This window comes from Malassezia sympodialis, genomic scaffold, assembly GCF_000349305.1.
Source record: "Malassezia sympodialis ATCC 42132 genomic scaffold, msy_sf_2, whole genome shotgun sequence".
NCBI classification, from domain to species: domain Eukaryota; kingdom Fungi; phylum Basidiomycota; class Malasseziomycetes; order Malasseziales; family Malasseziaceae; genus Malassezia; species Malassezia sympodialis.
This window is the reverse complement of record NW_017387800.1, coordinates 133,115-153,509: the sequence shown is the minus strand read 5'-3', so window position 1 is coordinate 153,509 and position 20,395 is coordinate 133,115. Positions and strand designations below refer to the sequence as shown.

Sequence of the window (20,395 nt, the reverse complement as noted above, 5' to 3'; positions counted from 1 at the left end):
CTTGGGGCACGTGCTATACATACGCGCGCTGGCCTCAACCTCGCTTGCAGCATGTCGCTGGCAGTGCAGGCGGGACTCTTCGCAGGAGGCGTGCTTTTGGGAGCTGGAGGAGCCGTATGGCTGCAAGGTGGGCATAAAAAGACGGCTACAGTGCCAGTTCATGCCCCGGCAAAGACGGAGACGCTGAGTGCCAATCCTCATGCTGCGCCGACGCCTGTCAATGATGCACTAGCTCTCTCTGGCCACCCTGGTCCAGTCGCTGACTTTCTGCGCAACCAGGCGTATGTGAGTGCGTATGACCGGCGCCTGAGGCATCCCATATGGACGGCGGAGCATCTGACAGCCGAGTCGATCCGCCGCCCCCCCGGCACAGAGGTGAACCGCGCACAGTCCATCTTTGCGGAAGATCCGCGCATCCCGGCTGCCTTTCGCTCGACAAATTCCGACTATTTCCGTTCGGGCTACGACCGTGGGCATATGGTTCCTGCAGCAGATGCAAAGACAAGTCAGGCCGCCATGAACGAGACGTTCTACCTCTCCAACATCGCTCCTCAGGTTGGTCCTGGTATGAATCGTGACTACTGGGCGTACACGGAGGACTTTGTGCGGCGTCTTACCAGTCAATTCAAGGACCTGTATGTGTTCACAGTGCCCTTGTACCTGCCCCGGCAGTCAACGGATGGCAAGTGGCGAGTCTCGTACGAAGTGATTGGCTCGCCACCGAGCGTGTCCGTGCCGACGCACTTTGCCAAGGTAGTGCTGGGTGCTGGACAGACGAGCCCGGGCGCACTGCTGGGTGGCTCCGCCAAGTTGGCACTTGGTGCCTTTATTGTGCCCAACAGCATGATCCCCGATACGGCACCGCTGCGCAGCTTTGAGGTGGATGTGGAAGCGGTCGAACGTGCAGCAGGCCTGACGCTTTTCCCGCCGGCGATCAAGCAGGCCGCCAAGAAGCTCTGTGACACAGTCAAGTGTGAGGTAATCGTGCGGGAGTTCGGTGATGCCAATAGGAAGCTGGCTCCGCCGACGCACTCCAATACCCTGCCATAGTTAACCAAACGACACGCGCTTCTTTTTCGGGCGTGCGCCCTCGGGCGGCGCTTGGGTGGGCTGCGAGGATGCAGCGGCGGGATCAGACCCCATCGCCTCTTCCTTGCGCTTCTTTCGGCGCTCACGTGTGCGTTCGCGACGCTTCTCACGGAGTAGCTTGAGCATAGAGGAGCGAGAAGGCGTGTCTTTGGCTTGGCGGGCGAGCTCCTTGCGCTGCTGCTGTTGCTTGCGCCGTTCAGCGATATGTTCCCGAGCAGCCTGATTTTTCTCTAGAGATTTTTGAAACTGCAAATCCTTTTTCTGAACAGCCTGCTCGGACAAGGCCAGCACATGGGCCAAGCCCTGCTGCTCGCTGAAATGTTTCCGAGGCATGGACGAAAACGCGAGGATGCGAGTCCCATGTGGAGGCCGTAAATCGGGGCTGGCCCTACCTCGGGCCCCAAACCTTGGCATCCAGCCATGAGGGAGGATGAGTGTGTGCTGCCCCCCCATGATGGAGCCACCCTTGCGCTTTCCATTGTGGTGTGCGTGGGAGTTGTTCTGTCCTACATACCACAAATGCTGCGTATTACCTTGGTGAAGTCGTCAGTGGGGCTCTCCCCGTGGTTCTTGTTTCTTGGGACGACCTCGAGCTGGAGTGCGACGCTGAATCTCATCGTGCTTCAGTGGCCTCTCCTTCGATGCATATTCTCACCCTTGCGCTGGAGCCACCTGGAGCATCTGATGGGCGTACTTCAGACGGGACTACAGCAGGTGATGTTTACCTTGATCTTTGTCCTGTTCATGGTCTACTACAAGGTGGATGCGACGGCGCGCCGCAAGCGACGCCAGCCACGGACGAAGCGGCGAGTGGTAGATGCAGGTCGTCTACACCCACCGCTGCTTGACAGCAACGATTCCTCAGGATCGGAGAGTGATCTTGAGTCGATCCAGACACACATTCATCGCACTTATGGGGCGGCGGCAACCCGCGAGGCACAAGCCCATGATGCGCTCATGACACATGCGCACCAGCACCAGCACTACGAAAATATTCCGGCGGCGATGCGCGGGATCCTCGAGCGTCACCACCTGCCGACTGAGGACGAGATCCACGGCAAGATTGGGTCCGTTCATGAGAAGCGGCTAGCCGTGCGCCTCGTGTGGGTGACACTGGCGTACCTGCTGATCATCTGCACCGTCAGTGCTACACTCATCGCGGTGCACGCACACCGCCGGTACCTGCAGCACTGGGCTGGGCTGCTGGGCCTCGCTGCGGCCGGGCTCGCTGCGTGCCAGTATGTGCCTCAGATTTGGCACACGGCGCGTGCGGGGCTCGTGCGCAGCGTGAGTATCGGTACCATGTGCGTACAGGTGCCGGGCTCGCTCGTATTCGTGTACGCACTCGCTGGGCGTGAAGGCGTGAATTGGACGACGCTTATGCCCTATGTGGCGGCTGCCGTGCTGCAGTGCCTACTGCTGGTGCTGTGCGTCGCCTGGAAGATTCGGCAGCACAGGCAGGGTGTCGACGACTACGGTCGATCGATCCATGCGGGCGCTCTACGGTAGCGCGGCGATGTCCGCACAGACAGTCTCGATGCGTGGCTCTGCGATGCTTTGTCGCCACGCAAGGGCACGGTCCCGAGCTTGGTCGCGCTGGGCGGGCGTAAAAGAGGCGCTGCAAGGAGCACAAAGCTGTGATGAGTGATGGCCACGTACGAGGTTGCCCAGGGCCAGGAGCGCGCGGTACACGCACTCGCTCTCGATGGCAGTCGGCGGCTGCGACAATATCTGGCGGTGAGGGCGCCTCACGTACCTCCATGATCAGCTGCAGCAGCAGCCCAACGTGCTCGTACGACGTATGTTCCAGCGCGCGGATCGAGTAGTTGTATGCCACAGTCGCCAGGGCCGTGTGGCCATGTCGATTCAGTACCGGCCACGGCGGCGACTGCAGCGTAGCTAAAGCCTCCAAGGCCAGCTCGTCCATCGTCGTGGGCCCCGCCGGGGCGGAGAACCCATTGGCGAGCGTGCGCAGAGCCAGCATCGAGTTGGTCGCCGCCACTTTCCTGTCCACACCGACCGCATCCAGCGCGTCCCAGTCGGCGCCAATAAGCGCATCGCTGACCAGCATAGCATAGGGTTGGGTGCATGTGTAGCAAGCAGCGGCACGTAGAAGGTCCAAGAGTGGAAACCGCAGCGTGACGGGCCAAGTACGCAGCAGCCGTCCCAGCACGTCGACAGGGATTGGCTCCGCACGCGTCTCGAGGCTTGTGATCAGCGCCTGCAGCGCCTGTTTGTCTTCGGCACTGAGCGGCGCAGCGCTGTCCTTGCTGCTCACTTCGAGGATCTTGGCGTGGGCTGCGCTGAGCTGGATGTGGGTGAATGACTGGTACACCTTCTGCGGCAGGACGGAGAGGGGGGCCGGTGCACGGTCACCGGGCGCACTGGCGGCGCCCGGTACATACCGCGCCTCGCCGGTGTATGGATCGGCAGCCACATGAGGCGACACAGTTACCCCCTCCGTGTTCTTCTCGAGGAAGCGCACGACCTGGTCGAGGAACGACGCGGGCAAATCGTTCTCCTCAAGGAAGCGGCTCGCGGCCACATAGGGATTCTCCGACACGTTGTAGCCGAGCTTCAGGGGCGGCGCTCCGTCGGCGATATCCACGTCAAAGACATAGTCGTACTCCTTTCCGCGCCATGTCGTCTTCTGGGAAGGCGCCGCACTCTCTGAGACGAGGCCGGTGGGTTGCCAGGTGCGTGTGTGTGTGCTCCATTGGTACCGCTCGGTACGTGAGCCCTGGCGCAGCAGCAGAGCCTCGCCCTCCGTCGCGCCGGGCGTCTGCAGTGCATCGCGCGCGTCGGTGGAGCGAACACCTTGCACCTCGCCGGCACTCAGCGACTGGGTCTGAACATGCTGAGCGTACGTGGCCATCTGCTCAGCTGAGGCGCGGCGCTGCTCGTCGCGTGTAAACAGGTACAGGCACCCATCGCTTGCGCCACACACCAAGTCGCCGTTCGGCAGAGCATGAACGCACCACACCGACAGGGCCGGCACGGCTAGGACCTGCTCGAGCGATGGCCCGTGCCAGACGTGCACGCAGCGGTCTTCGCCGCTGCTCGCTAGCCTGTGCATGGGCAGGACGGCGAGCGAGTAGACAAATGCCGGGACCGTGGCGACGGTGGTGTGAGCGCCGTCGAACGAGTGAGAGCGGAGATGCCCGTCGTTGCCGGCGCTGACAAAGGTGCCGTCCGGCAGCAGCGCGAGGTCGCGCACTGCCTGTGTGGCGCCGTCCCATTGCGCCACAGGCTCGGTCGGTGAGGCGATGGACCACAGCCGCACCGACTTGTCGGCAGACGCCGACAAGACTCGGTCGGCATCGACGGGGAGCACGGACCAGACGGACTGGGTGTGCCCCGCAAGCGTGGCAGTGCATTCCCACTGTGTCCAGATGCGCACGGTGCCGTCCCAGCTGCTGCTCGCGAAGTATGCTGAGCCGAAGGCGCGGAGCGAGCAGACATTCGAAGCGTGGCCCACCAACGAGTAGCGCGGCGTCGGGGCCACCAGCATCTCCGCGCCCGTGTGTACTTCGTACGCGTACACGACGGCGTCCTGCCCCGCTGTAAGGGCATAGAGTGCGGTGCCATCGTGGAAGAAGGCTACCGCATTGACGAAGCCACTGCCATGCTCGAGAACCTGCGCGTGGAACGCGCCGTCGGCATCGGCGGTCCACAGCCGCGCCGTCTGGTCCCGCGAGCCGGAGAGGAGCACGAGGCGGCCGTCGGAGAGTGTGTATGCGTCCAGTGCGCGCACATCGGACGTGTGTCCGGCTAGGCACGCCGCCAACGCGTACGGAGGCGCCGAGGAGGACATGACGCAACCATAGTGGCGCCCACGTCCTGGGCCGCGCGTCGTCAGAATCACGTGCGGTGCTGCTGGCTACGAGCGTCTATGACGAGGGATGTAGGGCCTCTTTCTTACGCGGCTCCATAGAGAGGAGGTACGTAATGTGTATGGAGAGGGCCAGTGATCTATCCTGTCTTTCCCTCAGCCACGCGTCCACGATCGGACGATGTGATGAATAAACAGGAGACTGACGTCGAGCTGACGGACAGCATGCCACGCGCGGCACGAGTGCAGAGGTGCCGTGTGGTGGCGGCGCCATAGAGACTAGCCCTACCATTCGACCTACCCAATGCTAGAGGGGGAGAGGGAGAGAAAAGGAAAAAGCGGTCGCCGGCGCGTCGGCCGTGTTACAGGGGTACCTACCAGGTCTTGTAACACGTCGCTCGAGCCACGGGCGCCCGCGCTGCCCGCGGCTCCGCTCGTGCAGGTGAGAGGCGACCGACGTTGAGCGGCGCAAGTCGCAGTCGGCACGATGATACCGCCGGTGACAGTCACGAATACGGCGTCGGTCATGTCGCAGTCGATGCAGCCGTCTGAGACGCTGTCGCGCATGTTTGACGAGCTGAAGAGCAAGTGCGTGGGCGAGACTAACGGTCCCAGGGACAAGACGGTGCGGACGAATGCGGGCAAAGAGCTGGGCAGCTTTGTGCGTGCGATCGACTGACGCAGGTGTCGTACATGATGTCGGAGCTCAAAGGCGAGCGCCTGCAAGCCTTCCACAACGAGCTCAACCGCCGCATCATTGAGCTCGCGCACAGCGCACAGACGGCGAGCAAGCTGGGGGGGATCACCGCGATCGACAGCTTCCTCACGCTCGAAAGTGAGGATGACAGTGCCCGGCTGTACCGCTTCTACCAGTACCTGAAGCCGAACTTGCCGTGTGGGGACGCGCAGGTCATGGTCGCTGCGGCGCGGGTGCTCGGGCGTGTGTCCAAGTACGGCGGGCACTCACTCGGCGACCAGTTTGTCGAGTTCGAAGTGCAGCGTGCGCTGGACTTGCTGCAGGGCGACCGCAACGAGAATGGGCGGTACGCCGCGGCGCTCATCATCAAGGAGATCGCGCGCAATGTCCCCTACCTATTCCACGCGTACGTGGGGCGTGTGATCGACTATATCTGGATTGGGCTGCGGGACCCGAAGGTGGCCGTGCGCGAAGCGACGGCTGAGGCGCTGGGCGCATGCTTCCAGATCATTGCGGACCGCGAGAAGCAGATGGGCACCCAGGCGTACGAGTCGGTGTACGACGAGGCGGAGCAGGGGCTCAAGGATGCGTCGGTCGAGGTGATCCACGGCAGCCTGCTGGCGATCCTCAAGCTGCTGCGCCACTCGAAGACGTTTATGCGCACGCGGCTGCACCGGACGTGCGAGCTGATCCTCCGGCTGCACCGGCACCGCGACCCGTTGGTGAAGCGCACCGTGACGAATCTGATCCCGGTGCTCGCTGCGTACGACCCGCAGTACTACGCGGAGGAGTACCTGGGTCCGGTGATGACCGCGATGATCGACCAGCTGCGGCGCGAGCGCGACCGCTCGAAGGAGGCGTGTGGCGACACGCTCGAGGCGATTGGGCTTGTCGCGATGGCGATGGGCGACCGCATGCAGCCCTATGTCGAGGCGATCATGCAGTGTGTGCGCGAGTCGCTGCAGATGCGCGGGAAGCGCAGCGTGCCGCCCGAGGCGCCCGTGTTCTTCTGCATCGGACACCTCGCCGTCGCTGTCGGTGCGCGCATCGAGAAGGACGTGCATGATCTGCTGGACATGATGTTCGCGTGTGGGTTGAGTGTCGCGCTGGTGTCGGCGCTCGAGCAGATTGTGCATGCGATTCCTACGCTGTTGCCGATCGTCCAGGAGCGCCTGCTGCAGATGCTGTCGCACTTGCTGATCGGCGTGCCGTACCGCCCGCTCGGTGCGCCGCTGCCGCGGCACGGAGCGCTGCCGCCGCCGGTGATCCGTGTGTCGTCCGATGCCAAGACGACAGAGACACTCACGATCGCGCTCGAGACGCTCGGGAGCTTTGACTTTACAGGCCATGTGCTGAACGAGTTTGTGCGCGACTGCACTCTGCCGTACCTCGAAATGGACGCGAAGGAGGTGCGGAAGGCGGCGGCGGTGACGTGTGCGCGCATCTTTGTGAACGACCCGATCTGCTACCAGTCGTCGATGCATGCGATCGAGGTGTTCAACGATGTGCTCGACAAGCTGATCACGGTTGGCGTGGCGGACCCTGATGCAGAGCTGCGGTTCACGGTGCTCAGTGCGCTGGACGAGCACTTCGATCGGCACCTGGCGCAGACCGAGTACATCCGCTCGATCTTTATTGCGCTCAACGACGAGGAGTTTGCGGTGCGCGAGGTGGCCATCGGGATCCTCGGGCGCCTCGCGCGGCACAACCCGGCGTATGTGATGCCGTCGCTGCGTAAAGTGCTTATCCAGCTGCTCACGGGGCTCGAGTACGCCACGGTCGCGCGGCACAAGGAGGAGGCCGCGCGCCTGCTGACGGGCGTTGTACGCGCGCTGCAGGGACTCGTCAAGAGCTACGTTCTGACGATGCTGCAGGTCCTCCTGCCCAAGGCGAGCGATGCGAACGCGGGCGTCGCCGCTCGTGTGATGGAGTGCCTCGGTGAGCTCGCGCGCGTCGGCGGCGACGAGCTCGCGCCACTCGTCAACGAGCTCGTGGCGCTGACGGTGTCGCAGCTCGGCCATGGGCCCGCGCACGCGAACGTCACCAAGCGCGACGCGGCGCTCAAGACGCTCGGGCGCATCGCGTCGAATACGAGCCACGTGGTGAATCCGTACCTGCAGTACCCCACGCTGCTGAGCGCGCTCGTCAAGATCCTGAAGACGGAGCAGGCGCTGCCAGTGCGGCGGGAGACGATTCGCGTGCTGGGCATTCTGGGTGCGCTCGATCCATACCGGCACAAGCTGCTGGAGAACAGTTTGGAGCCCGCGGCGGCGCCGGACGGCGCGCCCCAGACGGACCTGTTCGAGCTCGCGATGGCGATGGGGACGTCCACGGACGAGTACTACCAGAACGTGGCGGTGGAAGCGCTGATTGCGATCCTGCGTGATCCCGCCCTGTCCGTGCACCACCACGCGGTGATCGAGGCGATCATGTACATGTTCAAGACGCAGGGCCTCAAGTGCGTCGCGTTCCTGCCCCAAATTATCCCGGCGTTCCTCGGCGTGATCCGCACATGCGCGGGCGGTGGTCTCAGCGAGTTCTACTACCAGCAGCTGGCCATCCTCATCTCGATCATCAAGCAGCATGTGCGCAACTATCTACGCGACATCTTTGCGCTCGTGCAGGCCGACTGGAACCCCAACTCGGCGATCCAGATGACGATCGTGGCGCTGATGGAGGCTGTCGCGCGCGCCCTCGAGGGCGAGTTCAAGGCATACCTGCCGCTGCTGCTCCCGAACCTGCTGCAGACGCTTGAGGGCGAAATCACCCCGAAGCGCACACCGACGCTGCTGCGTATGCTGCAGGCATTCTATGTGTTTGGCGCGAACCTCGAGGAATACATCCACCTCGTGCTCCCTGTGCTCGTGGCGCTGTTCGAGCGCGCAGACGCGCCTGTGCATGTGCGCCGCGCGGCCATCGTCACGGTCGGCCAGCTCTCGCGTAAAGTCAACTTCTCCGACCACGCCTCGCGCATCATCCACCCACTCGTGCGTGTGCTGAACAGCGGCGTGACGGAGCTGCGGGCCCCCACGCTTGACACGCTCACAGCGCTCGTATTCCTGCTCGGTCCCACGTACCTCACGTTCGTGGCGGTGGTGAACAAGGCGCTCGTGCACCAGAAGATCCAGCACACGCGGTACCAGCAGGTCATTGCGCGCCTGCTGCGCAGCGAGACGCTGCCGCTGGACCTGCTGCCGCCCGACACCCTCGCGCTCGACAAGGCGGACGAGGCGCCGCATGCCGAGGCGTCCAAGATGGTCGTGCACCAGGCGCACCTCAAGGCCGTGTGGGACACGTCGCGCGTGTCCACGGCGCAGGACTGGCGCGAGTGGCTGCGGCGCCTCGCGGTCGAGATGCTGCGCGAGTCGCCGTCGCATGCGCTGCGCGCCTGCCGAGGACTAGCGGAAGTGTACCAGCCGCTCGCGCTCGAGCTGTTCAATGCGGCGTTTGTGTCGTGCTGGGTCGAGCTGTACGACTCGTACCAGGAGAGCCTACTGCGGGCGATCGAGGCGGCGCTCGACGCGAGCGACATTCCGGACCAGGTCGTCCATGCGCTCCTGCAGCTGGCCGAGTTTATGGAGCACGATGACAAGGCGCTGCCGATCAGCATTCGCCTGCTGGGCGACCGCGCGTACAAGTTCCATGCGTATGCGAAGGCGCTGCACTACAAGGAGGCCGAGTTCCTCGCCGAGCCGTCGCCCCAGATCGTCGAGCTGCTCATCGACATCAACACGAAGCTGCAGCAGAGCGACGCCGCGTTCGGCGCGCTGACGTATGCGCGCGAGAAGATGGACATTACGCACCACGAGGAGTGGTACGAGAAGCTGCACCGCTGGGAAGAGGCACTCGCCGCGTACGAGCGCCGCGCGCAGGAGCAGCCGGACGCGCAGGAGATCGTGTTTGGCAAGATGCGCTGCCTGCACGCGCTCGGCGAGTGGGAGCACCTCACGGAGCTCGTGCACGCGCGGTGGCCCGCCGCGAATGCGGACGGGCGCCGGCAGATGGCGCCGCTCGCAGCGGCGGCCGCGTGGTCGTTTGGGCAGTGGGACATGATGGACGAGTTCATCGCGGCGATGCGCCCCGAGTCGTCTGAGCGCTCGTTCTACCGGGCTGTCCTAGCGGTGCACCGCTCGCAGCGCTCGCAGACCAAGCGCCTCGTTGCGCGTGCGCGCGATGCGCTCGACTCGGAGCTGACGGCGCTGATCAGCGAGAGCTACGGGCGCGCGTACGACCTCATGGTGCGCACGCAGATGCTCTCAGAGCTCGAGGAGGCGCTCACGTACAAGCTCGACTATGCGGAGCAGCCGGACCGCCAGGCGACGATGCGGGCGATCTGGATGAAGCGCCTGCAGGGCTGCGAGCTCGACGTGGAAGTGTGGCAGCGCATTCTGAGCGTCCGCAGCATTGTGCTCACGCCTGCGGACGATATGGATACGTGGATCAAGTTCGCGAACCTGTGCCGCAAGTCGGGGCGCATGGTGCTCGCGGAGAAGACGCTCAACTCGCTGCTTGGCCCCGACGCGCACGCGCTGGACGCGCCGCTGGCCGGCCCGAAAGCACCGCCCGCGGTGATCTACTCGCACCTCAAGTTCATGTGGGCGTGCGGCGCACGCGCCGAGAGCCTGAGCTACCTGCGCGAGTTTACCGCGAACCTCGCCGAGGATCTCGGCATGGCCACCGTCGACGACAACGACCACCTCATGCTGCCCGATATCCGTGCGTCGCCGCGCCTCGCCGAGTTTGCCAAGCTGCTAGCGCGCTGCTACTTCAAGCTCGGCGAGTGGCAGGTCGCGATGAACGAAGACTGGGTCGTGGACGACAACTTTGACGTGATCCGCTCGTACAAGCGCGCGACCGAGCTCGACCATACGTGGTACAAGGCGTGGCACGCGTGGGCGTTGTCGAACTTCGATGTGATTACACACCACGAGCGCCACGGCGTCGCCATCCCTTTCCACGAGGTGGCAGCGAGCATCGTGCCTGGCGTGCACGGCTTCTTCCGCTCCATCGCCCTGGCGAGCGGCAACTCGCTGCAGGACACGCTGCGCCTGCTCACCCTGTGGTTCAAGTTTGGGCACCTCGAGCATGTGGCCGATGCGGTGCGCCAGGGCTTCGGCACCGTGTCGGTCGACACGTGGCTCGAGGTCATTCCCCAGATGATTGCGCGCATCAGCGCGCCGTCGCCGCGCGTGCGGCGGCTGATCCACCACCTGCTCGCGGACGTGGGCACCGCGCATCCCCAGGCGCTTGTGTACCCCCTGACCGTTGCGACCAAGTCGCCAAGCGCGATGCGCATGCACGCCGCGATGGGCATCATGGACACGATGCGCGAGCACAGTCCGGTGCTGGTCGAGCAGGCCCTGCTTGTGAGCAACGAGCTGATCCGCATTGCGATATTGTGGCACGAAATGTGGCACGAGGGACTCGAGGAGGCGTCGCGCCTGTACTTTACCGAGCACAACGTCGAGGGCATGTTCGCCACGCTCGGGCCCCTGCACGACTTGCTCGAGAAAGGGCCCGAGACGCTACGGGAGACGTCGTTTGCGCAGACGCACGGGCGCGACCTCAACGAGGCACGCGAGTACGTGCGGCGCTACCGGCAGCACGGCGAGATCAACGACCTGAACCAGGCATGGGACTTGTACTACCATGTGTTCAAGCGCATTACCAAGCAGCTGCCCGCGTCCAACTCGGTGCAGCTTGCGCTGCAGTACGTGTCGCCCAAGCTGCTCGCGCTGCGGGATCTCGAGCTGGCGGTGCCCGGCACGTACGTGAGTGGGCAGCCGATCGTGCGCATCACGCAGTTTGAGCCGGTCGTGCTCGTCATCTCGTCCAAGCAGCGGCCGCGCCGCCTCAAGATCAAGGGCAGCGATGGGCGCTCGTACCAGTACCTGCTCAAGGGGCATGAGGACATGCGCCAGGACGAGCGCGTGATGCAGCTGTTCGGCCTCGTCAACACGCTCTTGGCCATCGACACCGAGTCGTACAAGCGGCGCCTGAGCCTGCGGCGCTTCCCTGTCATTCCGCTCTCGCCCAACACGGGCATGCTTGGCTGGGTCGCGAACAGCGACACGCTGCACATTCTCATCAAAGAATACCGTGAGCAGCACAAAATCTTGCTCAACATTGAGCACCGCCTCATGCTCCAGATGGCGCCAGACTACGACAACCTCACGGTCATGCAGAAGGTCGAGGTGTTCGAGTACGCACTCGACAACACGCCTGGCCAGGACCTGTACCGCGTGCTGTGGCTCAAGTCGCGCTCGTCCGAGGCGTGGCTGGAGCGCCGCACCGCGTACATGCGCTCGCTCGCCACCTCGTCCGTGGCCGGGTACATTCTCGGCCTCGGCGACCGCCACCCGTCCAACTTGCTGCTCGACCGCAAGACGGGCGAAATCATCCACATCGACTTTGGCGACTGCTTCGAGATCGCGTGTCACCGCCCCAAGTTCCCCGAAAAGGTGCCGTTCCGCCTCACGCGCATGCTCATTAAGGCGATGGAGGTCGGCGGCATCCAGGGCACCTTCAAGGTCACCGCCGAGAACACCATGCGCGTGCTCCGCGACAACCGCGAGAGCGTGCTCGCCCTCCTCGAGGCATTCGTGCACGACCCCCTCATTTCGTGGCGTCTTGTGACAGATGCAGACGCCGAGCAGCGCGCGCCCGACGCGCACGAGCACGAGCACGAAGCGTCCCTCGAGGTTCGCGGCGTGGAGGGCGAGGCACGCAATCAGCGCGCCCTCGAGGTCGTCCGGCGCATCCAGAACAAGCTGACCGGCCGCGACTTTGATCCCAAAGTCACGCTTACCGTGCCCGAGCAGATCGAGCGCCTCATCCAAGATGCGACCGCCATCGAGCACCTGTGCGTCGCGTTCATAGGTTGGTGCGCCTTCTGGTAGAGTCACGTGGTACAAAGTACCGCGACGCGCCGCGTGCTACGCGCCGTTCGCCACCATGGCGCCCAAGCAGACGTCGCTGCTCGGCTTCTTCAGCAAGGCGCCAGGTCCATCGCCTCCGAGTGCACCACCTAAGCGCGCAGCAGACGCAGGGCCCAGTGCGCAGCGCGCGCCGGCGGACGCCGTGGCGACGCCGCCGCCCACGCGGAAACGCGCGCGTCACTCGCCTGCACGCAACGGCACGCCCTCGTCGCCGAGTCCCGACGCTTCGTATGACGCGCCGAAGCGTGCCTCACTCACACCGCCCTCATCTGGTGATCCAGCGCCCTCCCCCGCCGTGGGAGGGCGCCGACGCGCGGCGCGGCGCGTCAACTATGCCGAGGCGCGCGCCGACTCGGACGACTCGGACGCCGAGCCGGACGAGGCGGAGCAAGACGAATTTGTGCTAGACGAAGAGAGCGCATCAGAGAGCGAGGCAGACAGTGCTGTCGAGAGCGAGGAGCCCGCGACGGCCTCGGAAGCCGAGTCCGAGGTCGAGGTCGAGGTCGAGGCGCCGCCGAGGCGCGCGCCGCGTGCCCCACCGGCGAGCTCGCCGCCCATGCCCGTTGCGCGAGGACACCTGACGAAGGCGGAGCGCCGCGCAGAGGACGAGAAGCGCAAGAAGCAGGAGAACGAGCAGGCATACAGTTTCTTGCTGGACGTGCGCGACAAGGATATGCACCGCCCTGGCGACATGGACTACGACAAGCGCACGCTGTACATCCCCCCGTCGGCGTGGAAGACGTTCACACCGTTTGAAAAGCAGTTTTGGGAGATCAAGCAGAACCACTGGGACACGGTCCTCTTTTTCCAAAAAGGCAAGTTTTACGAGCTGTACGAAGAAGATGCGATGATCGGGCACCGCGAATGCGACCTCAAGCTAACTGATCGTGTGAAAATGAAGATGGTCGGCGTGCCAGAAGCTTCGTTCGACCTGTTCGCTACTAAGCTGCTCGCCCTGGGCTACAAGGTCGGGCGCGTCGACCAGTGCGAGACGGCTGTCGCCAAAGGCATGCGCGTGGGCGAAAAGTCGCGTGGCGGCGGCTCAGAGATTGTGCGCCGCGAGCTGCGGCACGTCGTCACGAGCGGCACGATCGTCGATGGCCACGTGCTTTCCGACGACCTCAACAGCTACTGCCTCTGCCTCAAGGAGGAGCTGAGCGCTGCGGGCCTCTCCCGCTTTGGCATTGTGACGCTCGATGCAGCTACGGCCGAATTCCGCTACATGACCTTCGATGACGATGCGGTGCTCACACAGCTCGAGACGCTCTTGCGCTCTCTGCGCGTCAAGGAAGTGCTCTACGAGCAGGGTCGTCTCGCGCCCGGCACGCTGCGTCTCGTGCGCAACACCGTGCCGACGACCTGCGAGTTTACAATGCTTAAGCCAGGCACCGAGTTTCTGGACGAGGCCGCAGCACGCACGCGCCTCGCGCGTCTCTTTGACACGATCCCCAGCGGCCTCACGCCGCTCTTGGAATCGGGCGGCCCGGCGCTCGCAGCTCTGGGCGCTTTGTTGTGGTACCTAGAGCAGCTGCACCTCGATGTGGACCTGTGTGCGAGTGGTAATGTACGTGAGCGCGCGGCGCCTGCGCACGGCCAAGGCATGCTCCTGCTCGATGCCAAGTCGCTTATGCACCTCCATGTGCTGCAGAACGACGAGGGCTCCGAGGCAGGCACCCTGCATCAGCTGCTCAACCGCTGCGTTACGCCGTTCGGGCGCCGTCTATTCCGGCGGTGGCTTGCAGCGCCGCTGTGTGAGCGCGCGGCGATCGAGGCCCGCCTCGACGCCGTCGACGACCTGCGTGCGACGCCAGCGTGCTCCGAGATCCTGCACGCCTTCGCCAGGCACTTGCCCGACTTGGAACGCCTGCAGACGCGCATTGCCGCGGGCAAGTGCCGGCCCCGCGACTTTCTGCTCGTGCTGCGTGCGTTCGAGCGATTCCGCGATGCCAAGGAGACGCTGCTCGAGGCGCTTCGCACTTGCACGTCGTCGGTGTTGCGCGCACTCCTGGACGACTGGCCCGATGTGGCGGAGCGCGCTGCGGCGCTGCGGCGCCACTTCACCGCGAGCGACGATGGAACGTTTACGCCGGTCCAGGGTGAGTCAGCCGCATACGATGCGGCGGTCGCGGGCGTGCGTGCGGCGGAACAGCGCTTGGACGACGAAAAGGCCGCGTGTGCGACACAGCTCGGCCTGGCGGCGCGCGATGTGGCGTGGAAACATGTGGGCACAAACGAGATCTACCAGCTCGAGTTGCCGGCGCGCACCAAGGTGCCCGCGCCGTGGATTCTCATGAGTCAGACCAAAGCCGCAAAGCGGTACTACACACCGCGCACCAAGGAGCTGATCCGCGAGCTAAAGGAGGCGCGTGAGACGCGCCTTGCCGCGCTCAAGCAGTTCCAGAGCGAGGTGTACGCAGCGTTCCGGGCGGACCTTCCGCAGTACGCGCGCGCCGTGCGCGCCGTGGCCCAGCTCGACTGCCTCGTAAGCCTGTCTAAGAGCTCCGAGGCGCTGGGTGAGCCTGCCTGTCGCCCGACGCTCGTGGACCATGACACGGCCCTCTTTGCATTTGAGGAGCTGCGGCATCCCTGTATGGCGCCCAGTGCGCTGACTGGCGCTACGGAGTTTATTCCCAACAATGTGGCGCTTGGTGGAGACGCCGAGGACATTATGGTACTTACCGGCGGTAACATGGCCGGTAAAAGCACGACGGCGCGCACGGCTGCCACAGCCGTGATTCTTGCACAGCTGGGGTGCTACGTGCCGGCAGCGTCGGCGCGACTGGCACCGGTCGACCGCATTGCGTCGCGCATGGGCGCGAATGACCAGCTGTTCCGTCACCAGTCGACGTTCATGGTCGAGATGCTTGAGGCGTCCAAGATTTTGCGCGAGGCGACCCCGCGCTCGCTCGTGATTATGGACGAGCTGGGCCGTGGTACGTCGACGTTCGATGGGCAGGCGATTGCGTACGCGGTGCTGCATGAATTGGCCACGCGCGCGCCGTGCCTATGCTTCTTTATGACGCACTATTTGACAGTGGCTGCGACGCTCGACGGATACCCGCACCTGGCAAACCGGCATATGGAGGTGCGTGTGGACGATGAGCAGCGCCACGTCGTTTTTACATACCGCCTCGTGCCTGGCATCGCCGAGTCGTCGTACGGCACACAAGTCGCGCAAATCGCTGGGGTGCCGGAAGCCATCTGCGCGCAGGCTGCCACTATGTCGCGTGCGTTTTGGGACGAGGCGCAGCGTGCGCATGCGGCGCGCGCACACTGCGCGCTGCCGCTAGAGAGTGTCGCAGACTTTGCGCGTCTCGTCGCGATCGGCCGTGGCGAGGCCAGTGTCGACGCACGTGGTCTGAGCACTTTGTGGTGCGCCACGGCGCGCGTCGGCGCCCCGTAGACTATGACTAAGCGTGGGGTACCGTCGGCCGGGACGGGGCTGGGCAGGCGTCAGGGCGCTCGTTTCTTGGCTGCCAAGCAATGGGTTTGGGGAAGGGCCAAGGGCCCCGTGCCCCGTTGGACCAAGCCGGTGGTGCGCCGGCAGAGATGCCGGCAATCAAAACGCCGGAGGATGCGCCCGAGGATGGCTACCGGGAGAGCCTGGCTTCGACCCGCCCGCGCGCTGATCGGACGCTGCCAACGCTGCAGGACCTCACGCTTCTGGACGAAGGAAGCGCCGAAGACCGATGGTCGTACCCTCTGTACACCAGCACATCGCTGCAACCTTCTAGCTCCGTGCGGAGCCAGCGCAACTGGAATGAGTTCGATGGTCAGCACGTATCGCCACTGCCCAGCCCACTGATTCGCACGCCTCAAGACGAGAACTGGAGCTCGCCGATGGTCGAGGACTCCAAGACCGATGCCTTCTTCAACGCAAGCCCGTCGATGCCTACACCCAAGCCGCCCGCGAGTATATCGCGCAGCGTCAGCAGCCATGTCGCTGGCAAACCGCCTGAGTCATCTCAGCGGCGCCAACGCGCACTGAGCAATCCCTCCGAGCCGAATCGGACGTTGTGGGCGCCTGAGGCACCTGCGTCCTTGGTGCCGCCACGCACACCCTTGATGAACGAAAGCCGGCCTTACAAAGAGCGCCCGCGGCTACCGGTCGAGCCCGAAACACGGCCCAGCACGACATCGCGGCACATTCATGGACCATCCGTCAATGTCACTGACGATAGTCTGTTTCCACCTGAACCGGTACAGAAATTACCTGAAGAACGGCGCGAGCGGCCGCTGAACGAAGCGCTCCTCGATGCGTTGGACCGTATCGACGAGGAAGAGGATAATCGCACTGGACGTGTCGGCCCCTATCGCATCGTGTCTCAGCTGGGCACAGGTGCGTTCAGTAAGGTCCTACTCGCTGAGACACCCTCGCATGGCCGTGTCGCGCTCAAAATGATCGCGTGTGACCCATGGACCATTGACAAGCGCATGCGCGTCAGTTGGCTCCGGGAGGCAGAGATTCTCAAGCACATTTCGCACCCCAACATTGTCCAGTTTAAAAATGCGTTCCGCACACCCCATCACTATGCACTCGTGCTAGAGGCTGTGGCGGGTGGTGAGCTGTTCGACTTGCTTGCAAGCCACCAGGCGCAGATCTCGCAGCGCGAGTGGCTCGTGCGCCGTCTCTTTGGCGAGCTAGCGACGGCTGTGCACTGGATGCACGACGCTCATCTCGTCCACCGTGATATCAAGTTGGAAAATATTATGGTCACCCGGACGCTCTTTGGCACGAACAAAGAACTGACGCCTTCGCAGTTGGGGCCCATGCCCCTCATCAAAATTACAGACTTTGGACTTGCGCGTTTCGTAAATGAAGATCAGCTGCTAGAGACGCGCTGCGGCTCAGAAGAATACGCGGCGCCCGAGCTTATTATGGGCAAGAAGTACGACGGTCGCAAGACTGACACGTGGGCTATGGGGGTCGTGCTTTTCGCGCTCCTGACAGGGCAGATCCCCTTCCTGGAGCATACGAGTGGCGCGAGTGACCAGCGTGCGTTGCGCAACGTGCGGGAGCGCGTAATGAGTGTGGCCGAACGCGATGCACAAAACCGCAAGGCACACCTGCTTCGCATCGCCAAGGCCGACCTGAGCTGGCCCGAGCGCACGAACGACCTCAGTGAGGATCAGCTCACAGACTCGTACGACCCTGCTTTGCGCCTGCTGACGCCGCGCTCGCGTCACACCATTTCGCGATTCCTGCGGCGAGACCCCAAGCGCCGTGCACACTGCCTTGAGCTATGGCAGGACCCATGGTTCCTCTACGGCAGCTTCACGGCACCCGAGCAGGCGCATTCGCCCGCACCGTACGATGAGGCAACCGTGCTGTGTGTGGCCCACGAAGCGTCTGCGCATAGGCAAGGCATTGCTCTGCCCTATTCTCCCCTCGACCCGCGGGGAAAACAATGGACGGCCAAGTATGCAAGCACAAGCCCCCTCCATGCAGCTGTGGTTCGACATGAGCATGAATAGACCTTTGTATTATCAGTATGCCAGTGTGTAGGCTTAGTCATCGCTACTTCGCGGACACCTGCGAAGCCAACTTTCTCCCTGCGCCGTGCGCTTGGCTCACTCGCATTGTGATGGAGGGAAGTCAGCCCCCCGCGCGTTCCGTGTTTGGAGTGGATCCACTCGATGAATTTACTGTGTTCGTTTCCGACTGGATCTGGGAGCGTACACGAGGACTCAGCAATGTCGAGGTGTGTGCAACTGCGCCTACTGACTCGGTCAGATTGAAGCCAAGGTCGGCACACTGATCGATCGGCACACGAATATGCGTCTTCAATTGCCTGTATTTACAGAGACAGGTACGTGCTTGCCAACTGCTGACCAACAGTGGTCGACACACGCGCATTGGGAGTCCGCTTCGAGAGCAATGTGCCCATGGTAAGGGACGGCAGTACTGACCGTTAGAAACAGCATCGCAGCTTTAACCAGCTTCTCAATGAGCTTGTTCAGTATTCGGCTAGCATGGATGAGAGTCAGCGCGTATCGTACAAGCATGTGCGAGAGACAGACGCTTTCTACGATGAACACCTGCCTACTGGCGAAAGTGTGCACTTGCGAGTCACGCGCGACTCGCAAACACAACAGATCAAGCCGGGTGGTGTAGTGGCCAAAAAGCGGATCGATGATCTGAACATTTTCTGTCCCATGCGCATGTACGACTACAGAATCAGTATCAGCACGGAGACTCCCATGCCGCGGCCACCAGAGAACAGTACTCCCACGTTTGTCCGGGACAAAGACCGTTTATCCTATTCTCTCCAAAGCTTCCAAGTGGACCTGACACAGGTGACACTGCCAAACCGGGAGCAGCAACCCGTGCATGAGTTGGAAGTGGAAATCCGCCAGGCCGATGAGCTTCTGCGGTGGGCACAATATACCCGTGCTAGCGGTGAATCGCAAGAAGAATGGACGCAGTTTGAAGATCATATCCTAGTGTTACTCAACAATGTGCGGCTCCTAATACGCAATGCGAACAGCTATCCGAGGGAGGGCGATGGTCAGCAGTGACATTGACATGGCACGTAAGGCCTTTTGTTTACTGTCGATGGCAAGATGGCCGAGTGGTTAAGGCGGTGGCCTGCTATAAGCACAACCGTCCGGTTGGTAAGCCATTGGGTTCTGCCCGCGTGAGTTCGAATCTCATTCTTGTCGCATTTTTTGCATCGCTCTCCACTACGAGCACGCGTTGCTCAGATAGTCTAGCCTAGGTCGCACTTTCTACTTTACTGCGGGAACCACGGCAGAAGATACCGAAGGCGGTCTTTTACTTCGGTAGGGATATGCTCCGGCTTGGTCATCACGTTGAAGCGCATGCTGCCTTCCAATCCCTTCACAATGGGCGAGTCATCCGTTCCGACAAGTTCGTTGACTCGATCCACCAGAGCTTTCGTTACGACCTGAGATGCCTCAACATTGGCCTTAAGACTCTCCAGCACCTCGGCCACGCTGACGGTGTCGGACGTTTCGCGCCAGGCATCATAGTCCGTCGCTTCCGTAAGTCTCATGACATACGTACATGTAGCAATAAGGACATAACTGAGCTCGGCCTCGCGCGCGATCTTGGCCTCAGGGAGCGCCGACATGTTAATAATGTCGCCACCCAGTTGGCGGTACATAAGCGACTCGGCACGAGTCGAGAAGGCCGGGCCTTCCATGCACACCACTGTCTTGTGGCCGTGAACACGCACAGTCGGCGAGTGTTCCGCCAGCGTCTCACGAATACTGGCATGGTTAGTAATGATCCGACGTACATGTCCTCAACAATCGGGCGCAGGTGGTTGTCGTACGGGTCACCAAACGACGCATGGGCAACCACATTCTTTTCCTCGCCTTCGCCGAAGTAAGAAGTACGGCGCACGCCCTTGGTGCGGTCAATGATCTGCGAGGGAACGACGAAGTCCTTGGGTCTGATCTCCTCGCGCAGAGAGCCAACGGCAGAAAAGGCCAAAATAGCGCGCACACCTAAGTGCTTTAGCGCCGCGATGTTGGCTGTCGAGGGCACGTTGGACGGGGAAATCGCATGGTGAAGACCATGGCGCGCAAGGAAGGCCACCAGAGTACCTGCCTCTGTCTTGGCAATGCTAATAGGCGACGAAGGGTATCCCCAGGGCTGAACAGGTTAGATTGTCTACAATACATACCGTTTTGGGGTTCACCACATCAATAATTTCAATGCCTTCCAGCTTGTAAAGACCAGAGCCGCCAATAACACCAAGGCGGATAGGCTGGCCTGTCCATTCCGGCTTCGGAGCTTCCATCGACATGACAATCACAAATTAAGATACCGTGGAAACCCGTCGGGTCGCCTCGTAGGGGGTTGCTTCAGTG

General features: G+C 62.9%; 5 protein-coding genes across 5 annotated transcripts; 3 read left to right on the top strand and 2 right to left on the bottom strand.

Annotated features, from left to right (window-relative positions):
• Positions 1 to 51: 51 nt before the first annotated feature.
• On the top strand, positions 52 to 2,455 carry MSY001_0397 (uncharacterized protein; the record flags this gene model as incomplete). The annotated part of the gene is made up of 5 exons (XM_018885480.1): positions 52 to 973; positions 1,051 to 1,105; positions 1,359 to 1,460; positions 1,758 to 2,376; positions 2,450 to 2,455. 5 exons carry the CDS (start codon positions 52 to 54, stop codon positions 2,453 to 2,455), a joined length of 1,704 nt encoding a protein of 567 aa, XP_018739031.1.
• A 106-nt stretch (positions 2,456 to 2,561) lies between these two features.
• MSY001_0396 (uncharacterized protein) lies at positions 2,562 to 5,488 on the bottom strand (the record flags this gene model as incomplete). The annotated part of the gene is made up of 3 exons (XM_018885479.1): positions 2,562 to 2,685; positions 2,745 to 4,969; positions 5,300 to 5,488. The coding sequence occupies 3 exons, from the start codon at positions 5,486 to 5,488 to the stop codon at positions 2,562 to 2,564; spliced, it is 2,538 nt and encodes an 845-aa protein (XP_018739030.1).
• Positions 5,489 to 5,617: 129 nt separating this feature from the next.
• MSY001_0395 (uncharacterized protein) lies at positions 5,618 to 15,959 on the top strand (the record flags this gene model as incomplete). The annotated part of the gene is made up of 2 exons (XM_018885478.1): positions 5,618 to 12,497; positions 12,622 to 15,959. 2 exons carry the CDS (start codon positions 5,618 to 5,620, stop codon positions 15,957 to 15,959), a joined length of 10,218 nt encoding a protein of 3,405 aa, XP_018739029.1.
• Positions 15,960 to 16,105: 146 nt separating this feature from the next.
• MSY001_0394 (uncharacterized protein) lies at positions 16,106 to 19,075 on the top strand (the record flags this gene model as incomplete). The annotated part of the gene is made up of 5 exons (XM_018885477.1): positions 16,106 to 17,976; positions 18,153 to 18,258; positions 18,291 to 18,366; positions 18,396 to 18,445; positions 18,473 to 19,075. 5 exons carry the CDS (start codon positions 16,106 to 16,108, stop codon positions 19,073 to 19,075), a joined length of 2,706 nt encoding a protein of 901 aa, XP_018739028.1.
• A 215-nt stretch (positions 19,076 to 19,290) lies between these two features.
• Positions 19,291 to 20,331, bottom strand: MSY001_0393 (uncharacterized protein; the record flags this gene model as incomplete). Its single annotated transcript, XM_018885475.1, is given in 3 exon segments — positions 19,291 to 19,779; positions 19,791 to 20,177; positions 20,209 to 20,331. The coding sequence occupies 3 exon segments, from the start codon at positions 20,329 to 20,331 to the stop codon at positions 19,291 to 19,293; spliced, it is 999 nt and encodes a 332-aa protein (XP_018739027.1).
• Between the last annotated feature and the right edge of the window lie 64 nt (positions 20,332 to 20,395).